This window comes from Dermochelys coriacea, chromosome 3 (assembly GCF_009764565.3).
Source record: "Dermochelys coriacea isolate rDerCor1 chromosome 3, rDerCor1.pri.v4, whole genome shotgun sequence".
Taxonomy (NCBI): domain Eukaryota; kingdom Metazoa; phylum Chordata; order Testudines; family Dermochelyidae; genus Dermochelys; species Dermochelys coriacea.
In genome coordinates this window covers 162,018,703-162,037,398 of record NC_050070.1, presented here as the reverse complement: position 1 = coordinate 162,037,398, position 18,696 = coordinate 162,018,703, and the positions used below count along the sequence as shown (strand labels likewise).

The 18,696-nt window shown below is 38.8% G+C and overlaps 1 protein-coding gene across 13 annotated transcripts in view; it reads left to right on the top strand.

Annotated features, from left to right (window-relative positions):
* Window positions 1–18,696, top strand: part of DISP1 (dispatched RND transporter family member 1) — a 162,034-nt gene that overhangs the window by 110,195 nt on the left and 33,143 nt on the right. For 11 of the 13 annotated variants that reach the window (XM_043511722.1, XM_043511719.1, XM_038393945.2 and 8 more), the window contains one exon: window positions 3,909–4,439. In XM_043511722.1, the coding sequence (XP_043367657.1) occupies window positions 3,940–4,439 (500 nt within the window). In that variant the 5' untranslated portion in view covers window positions 3,909–3,939. Of the gene's footprint in view, window positions 1–1,860; window positions 2,002–3,187; window positions 3,345–3,908; window positions 4,440–18,696 lie in introns of those variants that run through there. The other 2 variants (XM_038393951.2, XM_038393950.2) reach the window with 2 other exon arrangements.

Genomic DNA, 18,696 nt, shown 5'->3' with positions numbered 1-18,696 from the left:
CATCCTGCAGCATATCCATCCTATCCATCAATGAGCAAATATAAGCAGACAAAAATTCCTAAAATGCGGCCAGACACTCAATAAGAGCTTTCTTTTTCTGGATGTTGAGCTATGTCCCCTTTAGCAGCCTCTTTTTGAAGCTACCATGCAGCTCAGGAAAAAACCAGGCTGTTTAAACACAGCAGTGTTTCATATAACTAATGTCTTTTCACACTGAGACAAGCTTTAGCAGCTACTTGAATTTACTCTTCTGTGCTTGGTGAAAAGTTTTTTAAAAGGGTTGACTTGTTTGAAGCAGGGGAAGAGAATATTCAGAAAGAATTTGAGGAATTGGACCTTTGAGGAAAATATTCCTGTTTAACAAATGTATTGGTTGTCATGTTCTGACTAGTTACTATTTAGAGTTAACGTCACAAAGAATCTGGCTCTGCATATGATCCATAACAAATAGCATTGGGTGCATTATCAGAGGTTACATTTTCCTTTAGTTTTAGAAGTTGAGGATTCGGAAGGATAACATCTGAGACGCAGCACCAGGGGTTGCCATGGGCAGCATTCCATTGTGCAAAAGCACTTTCTGCTCGATATTAGTTGTTCAACCAATTGAATAGCTCAGCTGGCTGAACATTCTTAGCACTCTAAATGCTCAGTGGCAGTATATAAGTTACTAGTTAAACTTTCTTGCTTATCTTTCATTATCTGTGTGTTATGTTTCCCTGCAAAGTCTAAGGCTATGTCTACATTAGAGATCTTACAGCGGCACAGCTGTACCGTGCAGCTGTACCGCTGTAAGATCTCTTGCGTAGTCGCTCTGTGCCAATGGGAGAGAGCTCTCCCATTGACATGGGTGGCAGGTATCCTAGGCCAGGGGAGGCTATGCCTTCCCAAACAGCCTGGTGTGGCCCCGCCCACTCTTCACCCCCAAGCTCCCTTCTGCAGTCCCTGGTGCTCTTCCGTGGCCCAGGCTGGCTAGGGCTTGGGCAGGGGTGGGCTGGCCTGCCTGCTGCGGGAACTCTTGGCGGGACCAAGGCCACGGCTGGGGCCAAGGCCATGCCACCCACCTGGCGCTCGAACTGCACCGCCTGGCATTTGGACTGCACCACCTGGCGTGGGGTGCTGGGGCTGCACCGTCCAGGACTGGGACTGGGGGCTGCAGTGGGTGTGCTCTGAGCTCCTGCAGGGGAGGAGGATAGAAGAGGGGACCTCAGGCAGAAGGGGAGGGGCCAGGGGCTAGCCTCCTCCAACAGCCGGTTCACCGGCCCCCCATGCCTGTTAACATAATTAAACCATCCCCAACAAGCAATGGTAGCTATGTTGGTGGGAGAAGCTCTCATGCTGACATGGTGCTATTCACTCTGTCACTTATGCTGGTGAAATTTACATCACTCGGGAAGGTGTTTTTTTCATACCCCTGAATGACATAAATTTTGCCGACATAAGTAGGAGTGTAGACATGGCCTCAGACCAGTAAGTTACTACTCACACTTAACACCTGTCAGACTATTAATCCTAAATTTTAATTTTGCATTTAATCAATTAAGATAGCTAAAGTGGTTTTAATGACGTGATTTATCTTATTTTTAAAAGTATGAGGGAATTATTTTTAACAGTATCTTATTCTCACCCTTCTTCTATCAAAAAAAAAAATCTCCAAAGGTAACTTGTGAAACAAATTCCTATCTTTTTTTTGTTTTGTTTTTTGTTTTTGAAAATTATCCAAATAATCTTCTCATGCCTTCTTTCAAATCTTAAAACAAAATTATAGTTAAAAAGAGAGGCAGATTAGCTGTTTCTGGCACCTTAGACTCCCATTGGCTTTCAGCCACCCTCTTTCAATCGCCGCTCCAATGTACGTAACTATGACCTATTTACTGTGTGTGTACAGAACAAAATCATCTGTAAGAAAAACTTTTTCTGTATTACCTTTCTTCACTGTTTAAGCTAATGCTTCCAGCACAGTGCACATCCTAATTGTCTTCAGGATTGCTGCTACTAAGAAGGGTGAGTTCCTCAATGGGCTTAGTGGAAAATAACTTAAGCCTGGGATTTTGTCATATTTTAATTTTTTTAAATTGAAGTTTTGGAAAGCATGTTGGCTGTGCTAGGTATTCCTAGTTTAACTGTACGGTTTGTGCTGCTATTGTACATTATCTCAAACATCTACAGAGACTTCTAGGTGGAAAACTAAAATGTTTTGATTTCTTTAAATAGCCTTTAAGAAGAATCTCTTCAAAATATTTATAAGCTTGGTTTTCAATGGCTAGTGGTTGATGTGAGGGGAGGGCAAAAACTGTAACCACCACGCTGATTACTGCTACAGGCATGCTGGCTGCCATGCAGCCCTGTCTCTCTCACTAACTGTTAAAAGGTGTCAGCAAACTGCAGTGGATGGTTTTGATGGTTACTTTTAGTTTACATTGAAGTCTGTTTTTATAAATAGTACTCTTTCAGCTAGTCTTTATACTGATGGAAGTGAACTGTTTCCAGCCAGCTCAAGGGTGCACCACTGCTTCTCAACCACAAGCTGGCTGTAAACCAGAGGCAGCCAACAGTGTGTGTTTATTGGAATTATACATTTTGGTCTGGTGTCACTTTTAACTTTGGGTTTTGGGTGAACAAGTAAAAGGCCTTTGAAACAGCCGTACAGCTGTCTATGGCTCACTTCCATTCCCTCCCTGCTGGTGCCCTTTTTTTAGAGAGAGCTCATCCTGCTCTCTGCGTCTTTTCTATATGCAATGTATCTCCCTGAATGGGAGGCAGGATTTAGGGAGCCCAGAGTCCAGCTCTTGAAGGGCTATCTGTGCACTCATCTGCAGGGATATTTGAAGGGCATGTTGGGGCTGGCAGTAAGAAGACTGCAGAGATCCACAGGCTGTGGCCTACAGCCAGCCGGCCGTAGAGACTACGACATCCCTAAGAGCCCACTTGCAAAAAGCATTCAATCTTCACCTTTTGCTTTAGAAAACTTTAACCTAGGGGCCCCTAGCTAAAAGGCTGATGGTTTGAGCTGTTTCCTGCTGTATTGCCTGAGGCTTTGTGCCTGTGGTTGCTACATACCACTTTGAAGACAAAAAGAAAAGGAGTACTTGTGGCACCTTAGAGACTAACAAATTTATTTGAGCATAAGCTTTCGTGAGCTACAGCTCACTTCATTGGATGCATTTACATGGAAATTTGTTAGTCTCTAAGGTGCCACAAGTACTCCTTTTCTTTTTGCGAATACAGACTAACACGGCTGCTACTCTGAAACTTTGAAGACAGTTGTTTTCATATTTGGTGAAGAGTGGAAGTTGGATAAAATCAACTTTAGACCCCAACTATCCTGTTGACTATGATCCCCAAAGGTGAATTATTATGTCACAGTTTAGCTTTTTAAAATCTGATGCATTTTTAATCATTACCATAAAAAAAACCCCATCTCTTATGTGGTATTTATTGTGATCTTATTATCAGGCTTTAACTTTTTGTCTCATTTATTCTGTTGCACAACTTAATCATTTCCACTGATGTAATAATCAGTTTTTTAATATATAAGATCTCCTTTTCAGCGTGGTTGTCCTTGATTCTTGGAGAGAAGCTTATTTTTCCATTGAAGAAATGTACAACAATGATGTACTCTGCATGTAAAAACAAAAACATGTACTGAAGTACTTAGCTAAATCGGGGCTTTAGGCCTCAACAGTACAGTTAGATCCACTGGCAGACCCTTATGCCTGCAGAATGCCCATGCTGTTTAATGTAGGCAAGAGTCCACCTACTCTTGGATCTAGTTGTATGAACTGGGGCCTATATGGGGATCTAGTTTCAGAACTAGGGTCTTAACATTTTCAATATAAACAGTTCTGAATTTTTGAACACTGGAAAAAATTATGCCACCTGCTAAATTTGGTTTATTTAATTTTCTCTAGAAATACTGCAGACCCATCTAGCAGTCGGAGTATGGCTATGAACAATGGCAATAATGATTTTGTAGTCCTGAGTAATGGCAGCATCTTCTCCAGTGCTACTGGTCCCAGCATCCTTTCAGCTACTGATGGAGCCCAACACCTCCCCTCCAAGGAAGCACCAAGAGCAAAAGTGAGTCCAAATGGATGCCTGCAACTTAATGGTACAATCAAACCATCCTTTCTGCCTTTAGACAACCAAAGAACTCAACAGATGTTGACACAATGCTGCCACCCTTGCCCATACCATCATCCTTTAAGTAACCATAATAAACAGCAAGAATGTCATTCACTGGCTGGGAGCACAGCACCATCTCCTATGACTTCCTGCTCTCTGCAGCCACATACTGAATATTCAACATCTGTCTGCCAAAAACATACACCTATGTATCAGACCACCTGCTGCCTTCAACACTCCCCATCATTCTGCCTTCATCATCAGTGGCCTGACCATTTTCAACATCAGTCTGTTCAACAACATGTAGCCAGTGTAAGGTGAGTGGAATGAATTTTCAGTGGTGTTCAATATGCAACTAATTCTACATGTATTCCATTTTACTTTTTACAAAAATAAGAAAAGGTCAAAAAGGAGAGTGAGTTAAATCTTTTATACATACTGTTTTGCAGACAATAATAAAATCTGAGGCATACTTCACTTAAATGCATGCAAACTGTGTGGATGATATACTTTATCTTAATAATTTCACTATTTGAACCTAAGGGTTTACTTTTCAGGGGGACCTAATTCATGTCAAGAACATTTATATAGTGTAGGAAAGCTTCCATTTTTTCTTCCCACAAAGACATATCCTCCTTAGAGTTGTGTGGGTCATCTGGAAGTCATGCAGTTCTTCCTGTTAATTAGTAGTCACTTACAGCTATCAAAACTCCATGATAAAAGCTACTTCTCATTGCTGGTCAGTTCTTGGGCTTCTAGGAGAGCAAATAGTGATAGTTTTAGATGAATTGTGAGAATGATGCAATCAGTTGAGAAGATCACAGATAGCAAATGGGCTGGAATAATTCAGTATTTCTGTTATCTGATCTTTTGGATCCCAAAGTGAGACTCATTAAAAGAAAAGGAGTATTTGTGGCACCTTAGAGACTAACAAATTTATTTGAGCATAAGCTTTTGTGAGCTACAGCTCACTTCATTGGATGGTGAGCTGTAGCTCACGAAAGCTTATGCTCAAATAAATGTGTTAGTCTCTAAGGTGCCACAAGTCCTCCTTTTCTTTTTGCAGATACAGACTAACACGGCTGCTACTCTGAAATTTATCTAGATAGTGGCTATTAAAATGACAGCAGTCTCTTCAGGACTCTTTTTGTTCAAAGCACAGCTCCTGCTGTGAGTGCTCAGCAGTTTGGCAAATCAGGCTCCACCTGTCTCAAATTGGGTGCCCTGAAAATGAGGAAAAGCCAAACATTTCACAGGTTAAGTGACTTGCAAATCATCACAGAGGAACTCTATAGAGTGAGGGATAGACGCCTGTTTTCAGAGTAGAATCACACATTATGGAGCAAATCGTATTCGTTCCTTCATAGCTATAGAGTGCCACAGACACAGATGAAAGATTGCTGCATTGGGTGAAGACTACAGGATTTAGGGAACCCAGTTTAGCACTTGAATTTCCTGAATCCCACTGTAGATCAGTGGTTCTCAACCTTGATTAACAGCTGTTTTCTTGGGGTGGTGAAAAACTATCCAGCCTTCCTAGATGTGAAGAAAACTTTGCAAATATAAATAGCTCCAGCAATGAAACTTATTACATTTATTATAGGCAGACCGGGCAAAGACTCCAATAGTTAAATTTACCTAATAGTTTCCATTATAAGACTCTATTTTCAGGTTTTTTATAACACTGTCAGACTGTTCAAGCTTGAAATTCTCAATGTTTGGTGTTTGCCTCTGGCTGAATTTTGTTTTGTTTTGTTTTTGAGAAGTTTCAACAAAAATGGTTCAGCCATTTCTTCCAGTGAGGTTTGGGAAGAATATGTTTCACCAACATTAAATTCTTACAACTATTTGACAACCATCTCCATGTTTTAGAGCAGGCACTTGCAAGTTAGCAGATGGGTTCACCCTAGGGGCAGAGGGCTGGCTTTTCTTGTCCCTGTGAAAAGCCATTCAGTTTGGCTCAGCTCTAATACTCTGGGAGGAGGGGGGGGGGAATTACCATGTGTCCATGCTCAGTAGAGGCTTGTTAGTCTGGCAGCTAGATTTTTAGGGGATTCCATTTGGATTGTGGGTGATCTTTTGCACGGCTAAAAACGACTTTCCTTGCCATTGGTCCTCCCAGTTGCTGGGGGCCACTGTCACTGGACATCAAAACTGACAGCAAGGAGACTATCTTTCTTGTGCTCTCAGTGCTAGCCTTTGTTGGAACCCAGATGTAGAAGGCAAGGAGGAAGTTTCTGGTGGAGTGGAAGGGGTGTGGAGATCAGGGCAGAACATTCCCTCTCCAGAACAGAACCCAGGATTTCCGAGTTCCAATAGTACTCTACTGTCTAGCAAACAGTTATGCACTGGCAGAGTGTATGGGTAGTCCCCCTCCACAGCAGATCAATATAAAAGGATAACAGCCCATTGATGCTCCCAATTAGTGGAGCTGTTCAAAATATTTGTCAAAATAAATGTCATTAGTTTTTCAACCAAAACTAACATTTTGGTGGGAAAACCAGGATCCAAAATTTTGTCAGTAAAAATATTCATTTTTAGCGAAAATGTTTTGGGTTTTTGAAAATAAACTTTTTAAAATAAAAAATGATTTTCAAAACCCAAATTGATATTGTTTTTCATCAATTTTGTGATCAATTTCCAAGAGGAATTTTTTTTTCAAATTTTCTTGCATAAAATAACAAGTTTTTCACCGGCTTTCCACTTAATTGTGTTAGCTCAACTGGTAGAAGTCTATGGGCCCAAACTTGCTGATGACCTAAGTGACAGCCAGTATAATTCCACCTAATGAATTTGTTTTCTGGTTTTTTAAGCTTACAAAATCACATACAAAAAACCTCCTACATTATTTTAATGTTAAGGTTCAAGTTCAACCACTGCACGTCTAAGAAATACCAAAATTAAGGTAGCCTGTGCAACCTTGATTTGTCCTCTTTGTGTTTGTATGATATAGTCTTAGTGCACAGGATGGATGCTGTTCAGGGAATGAATTAGGTTTGTGTATTGAAGGAGACTTGTCTGTAGGATAACAAGAGAGGGATCTGTAGGAAGAGAAAAGATGGTCTCGTGGATCAGGAAGTTGAATGCTGCCCAAGAGAACTTACTGTATGAAATGGATGACATGAATTTCCATATATATTGTGATGCATTGATTTTCAAGTCAAATTTGCTCAATTTTAAAAATAAAAAGATGTTTTTTCTAATGGCTATATGAGCGATCTTGAGGCAAGCTGCATTTTTTCCTCATTGCACCTCATCACCAATAATAATTACTTAGGATAAATTTCGGAGTAAATTCTACACCTATATAATCCCTGTGCTAGCAATAGGGTTGTATTGCTGCAAATAAGGACAGAATTTGACCCTGCAATTAAAACTTTATGTAGCATTTGCTACTATTAACTATTGGTGTTGGGGTTCTCGATCCATCATTATATGAAAATGTTCAGGACATTTTTCCCCCATGTTTCATTCCTTTCATAGTGAGCAAGTTTTCTCAGAGGAGATTTTGCAGCACTGTTAATAGGTGGTCAGACTTGGAATTTGTCTGGCTTCTTCCGAGAGCTCATTCACCTAGCCAAATGTCTGATGATCTTCACCTTGTCATTTAGCAAAAAGAAAAGGAGTACTTGTGGCATCTTAGAGACTAACAAATTTATTTGAGCATAAGCTTTCATGAGCTACAGCTCACTTCATCAGATGCATTCGAAGAAGCTGTAGCTCACGAAAGCTTATGCTCAAATAAATTTGTTAGTCTCTAAGGTGCCACAAGTACTCCTTTTTGTTTTTGAGAATACAGACTAACACGGCTGCTACTCTGAAACTTCTCATTTAGGTGAGTCATGAGGTGACTTTGAGGCTGGGTTCCATGCTGAGAATTGAGGGGAGATACCTTATATATGAGGAGAGTATGCTCTCATAATTATTTGAAGTGCTATACCCCCTTCCCCTCCCTTCCCCCCCCCCCTTCTGATCAGGGTCATTTTGCTTTTGCTTGGGTTGAGCCAGCTGCTGTACATCTAGGTGCTGGTCTCCTGTATGTATTGTGACGTGGCTCAGATGGTTGCATTCACAGAAAAAAGTGTACAACAGAATGTCCTCAATTATGCTGTTGGCAAGAAAACTGGTGTTTCACTACCTCCCCTACAAATGGTCTCTTAGCTATTGAAGAGTGGGGATTGATCATGTGACCGTGCTTGTGAAGGCGCTTGAAGGGGAGGATGGCTGTCCAATTTACTGTTTGTGGGCTTTGCCGTGTTAAATGACTATAAAGCAGTAAACCATATTTTTGTTGCTAAATAAATCCGATAACATTGAATGCACAAAGGAACGGATCTGTTGAGTTAGTGCCATTTTTACATACTCACTAACATACTTTAAACCTCAAAATTAGACTGATTAGTTTCCTTTACTAGAGATGTTTCTTCATACATTAAACTACTTTGGAAATCATCCAGTTTTAGAATATTTGTGTGTTTTGACAAAGTATTTTTAAATGCAGGTTTTCTTAAGTTTTAATTAAATTTAGTGTATAATCAAGCTAGCTTTCATTGCTGTTCTTCAGTTGTATAAATATATATTCAGGTATTGGTTATAATTGTGGAGTTAGAGAAGAAGGTACATTATGGAAAGAAACTTTGCATAAATCTCTTCGCTAAAATTTAAAGCTTATAGGCAAGTAACCAATTATTTCAGCATGGCTGGTTGTGTCGTTTTTCAAGCCTAAAGCGTAACATTTGTCAGTGACCTAATCTTAAAAGAATTAAGGGCTGGTATATCCCTGTGGATTAAAGAGTATAAAGAAGAGAGATTGAAGTAATGCACATTTGTGCTCGTCTTTTAAACTGAGCTGGATTGCCGGCTTTATAATGTGTTCAACTTGAAATTTTGTAGTTTGACTACATTTGCAATAAAATATCTACGCCTAACAAGAACTGTTCAAATGAATACAGTCAAATTAATATATTGTTTAATAACTTTTAAAATCTCATTTTACTCAGTTTTTATAACCTTTTACAGCTTTAAGACTTAAATCTCTTTCATTCACTAAATATTTGTGTTTTACATGGGAAGAACTAGTTATCTGTGTGTACAGAAGCTGGCTCATGGAGGGGCCTGGGCTGCTGCTATTTTATTTTGGGCAGGGGAAACACTGTAATTGGGGCAGGGGAAACACTGTAACCTGTTAGGAGGGGGCTGAGTTTTGTGGTGGTGGGTAATAATACATAGAAGAATTGTTTGCAAAGTCCATGCATATAAAAGTAGATCAAACATTGGGCCTAATAACACTGACTATGGCCTTTTAACAAATCAACCTCTGAGATTTGAAAATCTTGGGTAAGAGATGGCAAATGTCTTCAGTGTTAATTCAGGACATGGTTAAGAAAACATTTGAATTAACTCTCTTGCCATGAGCAGAATACCTCACTGTAAAATGGGTTAGCATCTGTGAAATCCAGCTGTCTGCCCAAACTATAGAATTAAATTACCCACACATTAAATTTTGCTTTCAAAACCATGTTTTCTGAACTTTATTTTTCATAGAGAGGGTTGTTGTTTATTTTTAGTTAGTTTTTTTGAAGGGCTTCTATCCCCTCCTGCTTTTCAAACACCCCCACATCCCATGACCCTAACTGGGGCTGAGAGAGGCGGAGCTTGCGCACATCAGCATTTTCAAACTGTAAAAAGAAAAGGAGTACTTGTGTCACCTTAGAGACTAACAAATTTATTTGAGCATAAGCTTTCCTGAGCTGTAGCTCACGAAAGCTTATGCTCAAAATAATTTGTTAGTCCTCTAAGGTGCCACAAGTACTCCTTTTCTTTTGCGAATACAGACTAACACGGCTGCTACTCTGAAACCTCTCAAACTGTAGTGCTTAGAAAACTGGCAGGTCCCATTGGTCTTATTCTTGCTGCACCTGTGTTTTCAGCTGCTTTATAGCCAACCAGGGTACTCACCACAAAGAGGCAGATGGAGACAAGGGGGAGGAATCAGCAAAAACCATGATTAGAGTCTACTAGCCTCTAAAAGGATGGGGAAGTAGTATGACCCACCCTGACAACCAGTAGCACGGTGGGACTGGAGCTACCAGGGAAGATGGAGACTATGCAGCATACATAGGGGAGAGGAGGAAGAACAAAAGACAATGTGATTAATTTTTCAAATGGAACAAAACACTGCAATAAAGAAAATGAAAAATACTTTTAATGCTTTCTTGATACTTTCCCATTTCAGTTATTCACATAGGGCTGATATGCATATAAATGGAACGGGATGGTAAGTGCAAAGATTACCTTTCTTAAAATGTAGTCTGAACTCGGGAAAGCATGCTGATCCTGCTGTAGGCGGTTTCTTTTGGAGCAAAGTGCACTGTTTTACTTAGGTTCATGTGCTTTTTTAAAAAATAGACAGCTATAGTCAAAATACTGAATGACATCCTGTTAACCTTGATGTTGAGTCTTCTAGAATAATCTCTTTTGTGTGATTCAGCCTAGAGACTTAAATCTAATATTCATATATGAACTGAATAGAGGCAAAGGGGAGGAGGTCGTACTGCAGGCAAGTGAATCATTTCACTTAATCTCCTATTAATACGGCACTTGCACACCTATAGGATTGGGCCCACAAATGGGACATCAATGTTCTTTGCACATCTCCAAAGTAGAGAGAGGCTCAATATCTTCCCAAATCACTTGCATTTTGAGGTGAAGTTGCAGAAACTCTTGACTGCAGCTGATAAACAAGTAAAATGTTTGAGGTGTGAGGTGACAGAAGTAATCAGAAAGTTAAGAAAAGGAGTACTTGTGGCACCTTAGAGACTAACAAATTTATTTGAGCATAAGCTTTCGTGAGCTACAGCTCAATTCATCGGATGCAGTGAGCTGTAGCTCACGAAAGCTTATGCTCAATAAATTTTAGTCTCTAAGGTGCACAAGTACTCCTTTTCTTTTTTGCGAATACAGACTAACACGGCTGCTACTCTGAAACCTGTTATTATGCAGAAAGTTAAGGAGACTAATTCATGATTCTTGATAAAAGTACAATACTCATTCATGGTGTTTCACATATACAAAATACTTTACAAACAATTGAGCCTTACAACTCCCTGCAAAGAAAGAAGGTGGTATCCCCATTTTACAGATTGGCAAACTGACACAAATAGGTGGTGGTTTCTCTAAGCCAGTGGTGGGCAACCTGCGGCCTGTCAGGGTAATCCGCTGGTGGGCCGGCAGACAGTGTTTACATTGACCATCCGCAGGCATGGCCACCCACAGCTAACAGTGACCACGGTTCGCCATTCCTGGCCAATGGGAGCTGCGGGAAGTGGCAGACAGCACGTCCCTGTGGCCCACACTGCCACCTGCAGCGCCTGTTGGCCGAGAACAGTGAACCGTGGCCACTGGGAGCTGCGGGCAGCTGTGCCTGCGGACGGTCAATGTAAACACTGTCTCGCGACCTGCCAGCGGATTCCTCCGATGAGCCATAGGTTGCCCACCACTGCTCTAAGGTCATGCTACAGTGTTGTCAGCAGTTTTGAAGCATTCAAAAATGAGTCAAACCACAAAAAAAAAATCTTTATATTGACTTAAAATTGATACTTCTAAAATAATAAAATTTGGCTTTATTTTCCTTGGGTTTTTTTTTAGCCTTTTTAGCTTTACATCTTTTTCTCAGCAACCATGAGTGCTAAAAATTTACTTTTTAAATGAAAGCTGAACTTCTCATCTTATCACGTGATTCCAGGAGCTGAAGCTTTAATAAGCAAATCACATTTTATGAGGAGATAAAACTGCAGAAGTCAACAAACAGTGCAGACGCAGCACATCAGTGGCAAAGCTGTTCACATTTGAAGTAAGACTAAAATACACTACTTTACATAGATACATTAAAGTACCAACAAAGTGCTAATGTTTTCAGACCTATCATTCATCTTCCATTGCAAAGGTAACATTCAGTCGATTTAAGTCCACTTTTAAAAAAAACTATTGTGGGGTCACTAATTTAAATCTTGAGTTCTGGGATTCTAGGGTCTGTATATCTCGAGTGCTGTGTCACGCACTTGTCTAAACTGCATTTTTCAAATGCTTTAATACAGTTGTCCTTTTAATGAGTGCCTTTTTTTAAAAAAAATAAGTGTTTTATAAAATAAGTGGCTGAAAATTTGTCAACTGGGGATGGAATTTTTTTTAGCTGCCTCCTATCCATTTTACAGTTTGCTGCTAGTTACTTGGCAGACAGCTGAGAACCAGAAAGAAATAAAAAGCTCTTGTTTTTAAAAAGACTTTTTAAAAAGAGTGGAAAGGTTTGCCAAATACCAAGTCGTAATAACATGACTTTGTTATGAAACAGCTCCCTCCTCAATTCCAGGAAAAGGGTATTTGTTATCTAGTACATTCCTCAAGTGCCTGCAGAGCTGCTATATATTATATTAAGAAGAAATTACTGACTTTAACATCTTAGGAGGTTATTTCTCACTTCAGCTATATTTAAAAACTGCTTTCTAAAAATACTTCTATTCTGTATCTCATTTAAAATAAAAGATTTTGCATACTTTCAAACACTTTTCAATATAAACATATGTAGTTTACAATGTATTTCACACATTAAAGGTTCCTTTGTTTTCATTTTTATGTTGAGGTATAAATAACTTTTTGTGTACAGTGTGTGTGCATAAACCATAATAAAGATCTCTAAAACAGAGACTTATCCCAATAAACCTTGCTATAAAACTAAAATAATACACACGTTTACAAAAGTAATCACTTATTCAGATCACCCCAGAGGGGATGTTTCTGATTCTGTTTTATCAACATTCAAACAGCTAAATGGCAGTTTCTGTTGTTCAGTTACTTTGCTTCTAGTACCCAGTGGTTGATGTCCGCCCATAAATGCACTACGATTCCACAGTATGTGCCAGTAATTTGCTGTGGGTGGTAGTCTACATGGCGACAATAAAGCATTCCCAATCCCGTCCATCTCTTTTTATTCTCCATGTGGGGGAAAGGTTTGCTTCACACACTCTTGTGGGAATTATTTTACTCTGAGTTCCCATGGTGGCCGGAAGTACAATGCTAGGCAGAGCAGGGGCCCCAATTTAGCCAGCTCCTTTCCTACCCCGAAACACCGTTGCTACCATGGGATACCTATGCTGGGGCTTCCATGCGTCAGGGAAGGGAAAGGATAGTGAAACAACTGTTACATCCCTTTGTGACACCAGCCAGGTTTTGCCAATCTGGGTTCTGTCTCTTGTGCAAGTAAAGGGAAAGAAACTGTCCCTCTGACTGAAATGTCAGGTTGGCTCTAATTTCTTCCCCCAAACTGATTGATCTTAGAGTGTCCATTTCTCATCCTAGGCTTTTAGTCTTCAGTCGGACTGCCTTTTATAAATTAGTCATACTCAGTCTTAATTTAATAGGCTTGTTCTGGCTTAATAGGTATTCTTAGATCCATGATGATGACTATTGTACATAAATTGCTTATGAAAACAATATTCTGTATTTTTCATTAGCACTTGCACAGAGCTTCAGGCAACGGGATAACATGCAGAGACCACAGTGGGAAGGAGAAAAAAGGCAGTTCACAATTAAATGCTTGACAAAATTAAAATAGTCTGTGCAAGTCAAAACTAAATGGTCTTAACAACTTATTCATTAAGCAATCTACTGACTTTTTCAGACGCTTTAATCATACTAATTAAGCACTTCTATCTGTCTAGACTTCAGATTGCTTTGAGCTAAGTGTCTATGTGCAATAGCTAAAAGAACTTCTAAAATTCCCTGCTTTGGTTTGTGTGCTGCAGAGTACCAGAGTCTTACAGTCCTTTTGACCTTAGAACCTGGTGCTTGTAAGTGGCAGAGACTAGTGTGTTTGAAAATGAATTTCCATGCCCTGGGTCCCTCACCTTTCCATGAACGACAGAATAGTTTAGTACTTAACTAGTGATCTGCTAGGCCTTTGAACTGTAGTCCTTCAGATGAGATAAATTAACAGATAATAGAAGAGGAGTGGCAAACAACATAACAAGTCCTTCCTTGTTTACTAAATTGGCTGGAAAAATAGCATCAGCTGTGCTTCCCTTTAATAGGATGGTTTGGTTTTGTGGTAAGGACACTTTAAATTTGCGGTAAATTACATAAAGCTCGTTTGTGAAAGCTTAAAAGTACATGCAGAGCAAGAAAACATGGCAGTTTAAAAAGAAATATGGTGGAATTTATTTTTTTGGCCAAATATATTGTCTGTTTTCATTCTCCAGACACTTTTTATAATAGGCTAGTAACAAGGTTCAGTTTCAAAACAAGACCGCACTAGACATTTGGGGCTTGAGGGAGAAACTAGACTCACAAGGCTGTTTCTATGGTTTTCAGTATTCTCATGGAAAAGGTGTATGCAGGGGCCGGGTATATTCCTAGTATTATGAGGCTTTTTTCTATGTGGGGGGAATGAAGAATGGGTTTCAAAAAGCAGCTTGTAAATAACCACAATTCTCTATATCTAGCCTTCCTACAATCTGTCCTTCCTTCTCTGTGACAGCATTTCATAATGCCTCCTTCATCCAGCAGCAAGTAATATAATAGTTGACACACACATTTCTCAATGAAGGAAAAGTACTTGAACAGAGAAGGAAGAATAAAAGTGTCTGTGTGAGAGAAAACAGCATGACCATTTCTACGCTACAGGATTGTACCAGCATAGCTACAGCACTGTAGCTGTGCCACCATAATCCCATAGTGTAGAATGCAGCGTATGCAAATAGAAGGGTTTTTCCGTCAGTATAGGAACTCACCTCCCTGAGCAATAATAGCTAGGTTGAGGGAAGCATTCATCTGTCAGCCTAGTTGCGTCCAACTGATGTTCGGTTGGCATAGCTAAATTGGTCAGGGATGTGGATTTTTCACACATTGTATGAACATTTGCTATGGCAACCCAGATTTAAGGTGTAGACCCAGGACCAAAGTCTGAGCCTCCTGAGTGTAATTGACATTAATTTTGTTACAACAATAACGCAGTATGAGATTTCTCCCCACCACCCTTGTTAAATAAGTCTTTATCAATATTGCATTGATGTTCATTCTAACGAGTTGTTCCAATTGCACTAGTGGAACAATACACTATTTTTACATGTAGAAATCCTGGGTTTACTGGAATCTTAGTAATCATTCATTGACATTATAGAATGTATTTAAACATACTCTACAGAAATACAACTAGTTTTGAAAATAGTATTGCCGTTGCTCTTGTATAAGGAGAGGAGGTGACTACTGTTATATAAAAGCATGTACTATATGTTGAGTGGTTTGAAACATTTTTTTGAGAGTACACATGACATGATTTACTTAGCTGAGTATTTACCAATATGAATTATACTGGAAACTGAACTTTATTTTGTTTCTAGTTGGAGGTGCCATGTGTGTTAAGGGTGATAACAAAATAAATTGTAGGCATTATATGGGAATTCTAATAAGTTGCTCATTTACGATAATTAAGTGAATGACAAAAGGTTTGACATGAATTAGAGACATAGCAATCTGGTCATTTACACTATGAATGCTCACTTTTTTCACCTTTGTATCATCTAAAGGAATAAACTGTTGATTGTTCCTCATGGAAGCAGTTTTTCAGTCTTTGGTTCTTTCAGTGTGCAACCTTGGAATCTAAAATTATGAATGCTTTAATCTGCAACATAGTTTTTCCACTGTGGTGCATGTTTTATTGCACAGTGTTGTCTGCTTTCCATACGCTATCATACAAGCAATTCTCTGTCTCAAGCATCTATGATTAAAGAAAATGAAAACTATGCAAACAATTTAAGACCTATTTGTTGCCCTGGGAAAATGGTAGTTATTAGAAGAACTATAAAAGGATGTAAATTGGAAAGTTTGAGGGACAATAATAAAAATCTGTAGTCTTTTTACTGTAGGACCGCAAAGCTTGTTTACAAACAATTTACATCTTACAGCACACCTGTTTAGGTAATTACCCACCTGTAAACATTAAGATAAGTAAACCTGAGGCACTAAGACCCAGATTGTGAAAGGTGTTAGGCTGCAAACTTCTATTGATTTCATGGAAGTTAGGAGCCTAAATACCTTTGGAGAACCGAGACTGAGGGCTAGATTGTGAAACCTCTACTCATGTTCAGTACCTTCTCAAGTATTCCTATCGATTCCAGTGAGACTACTCCTAGTGTAAGGTACTATTAACTGTGAGTAAGGATATCATGATCTGTCCCTCAATTAATTCCCCAATTTTACATAGCAAACTTGGTAGCAGAGCTGTGAACATAACCTGGTTTTCCTTACTCCCAGTCCTATATACTATTAGCAGACCACAGAATAGTGATTTAGTGAATGCCAACTCTAAGCAGCATTATGGAATTTTGTGGACTGGAACAACAAAATTTTGGTGACTAGACCACGTAATGTAATTTGAGTTGTGTGATTGGAATCTGCAGCCTTCTGTTGCCTTTTATTAAAACTGCAAAAAATGTCATGAATGTTAAGAAAAGGATCATTAGAAACAATGATCAAATTATTTTTCTTTCTCACATTTCCAGTATTCACTGGGCATATCCCTTAAGAGAATACTTCTGCAGAATTCTTATTATGTATAATTTAAAAGATCATTGTGTATCTAGTGATTCCATTGTCAGATGGTTTTATGCTGACTGTTTATTCTTCTCATAGCTTTTTTATGCTGACAAACATTGATTAAATTTATCCTATTTTCTTAGTTTATCAGTAATCTAGCACTGTTTTTATTCTTTTCCATAAATAAAATACTGAACCACTGAAATTTTCACCAAGTCCTGAATTTTTTTCACTTGCTTCTTAATAAGCAAACCAATTTCAAATAATGAATTTTTCTCAGGAAAAAGTAGATGATGTCTGAACAAGGATTAGTGAATTTAATAGGCAAAGTCAGCACATGGCTTAGAGAAGCCTTTTTTTTTAAATACAAATAAATGGGTATATTAAGTCACTTAATGTTTTAGTATGCTGTTGAATATGCATTTTTATATGCTGCTATTAACAAAAATTAATGTAACCGTGGCTCTAAAAATTCTAATATCAGAATAGCTCCGTGGGATGACTGTGGAAAATCCTAAATAGAAATGCAGTTTAGTTAGGTTTAAACTGTCCATTGAATTATTGACTTCCTGTACAAATTGTCTGTATGCACATTTACATATTATGGTTACATGACTATAATCTCAAACTCTGCTTTATTGTGGAGAATCCACAGTGGTTTCAAAGATTTATTTTCATTTAATGGATGTGAATTTATATGTAAATGTTCTACACCACCATTTTGACTGACAGTAGGGATTGAACCAGAGACCTCTGCTTAAAAAACATGAGTTTCAACAGCTTGAGAATAAAGGTCTAGGCTCTGTGGTGTTGGGCTCTAATTGACTATCATCCTCTGGATCCAGCACAAAGGATTGGTTACATTTGCATTGTAGCTAATATTGCTCATGTGAGTAATATTGAGTGCAAGATGGCTTCCTGGGCAGACTGGCATGAGTTTGCCTTCAGTGCATAGTCTCATGAGTAGACATATACATAGGATTATAAAGTCCATAAGGTGAAATTTTACCTCAATACTGGCATGTAAATACGATAGACTTCAATGGGAGCTATGCTCGTGTATTTATGTCAGAATGTGACCTTAAAGGCCCTGATTTGCAAAAGGTTAAAGCCATGCTTAAGTCCATTCTTATTAAGCTGAGCACTTAAGTACATGCTTAACTTAAAGCATACAAGTGCTTTGTTGAACTGGGGACAAAATTGTTGAAGTAAGCCAGAGTGTTTTTAAAGAAGATTTAATAATACAGAAAGGTAAAAGGTAACGTTTCCCATCCCCATAATGTGTCAAAACGATTTAGCACTTTGGAAGTAATTCTAATAGATTGTTGCCTCCTTCAAAAAGACTTGGATCAAAGTTTACCACACCTGCAGGGCTGTGCAATAAGTGGAAGTGGACCCTTTGGCAACTTAGATTCACAAGTCCTTGCATCTGCACAGGAAGGAAGCCTGAAGCATGTACCAGCTGAAGTACTAATACATGGAAAATCTGTAGCCTCCCGATTCCAGAGTCAACTTGTACATGCTTCATTTGAATCAGTTAGCTTGTAATAAAATAGTGCAAAACCTTCTGTTTAGAAATACATGTATTAAAATATGTGCTCACATACATCTGTTTTGTCCTGTCTGGTATCATTTGATAGATTTCCCCCCCCCCCATATGTATATTGTGTTTTGTTAGGTCATGTTCGTTTCCTGTCCATCAGAGGCATACAAGATGTGACCATGACCTTACATTGCTACATTAAACTGGGAAGTATAATAACAGCTTAGTTTTTTTAATATGTATATTTATATAAATAACATTTTGTAAAGAGTAACTTTGTGCCAAAAAAGCTGCTGAAAACTACTCCAGTAATCAGAACAGATCTGTTAATTTCACTGTAATTATAAAGAAAGGAATATAAGACAAATGTCTTCAGACTTATGAAGGATCTAGAAATAATATAGTCTGCTCCAAATTAGTTATTGGCTGTTTTCAAATAGTGA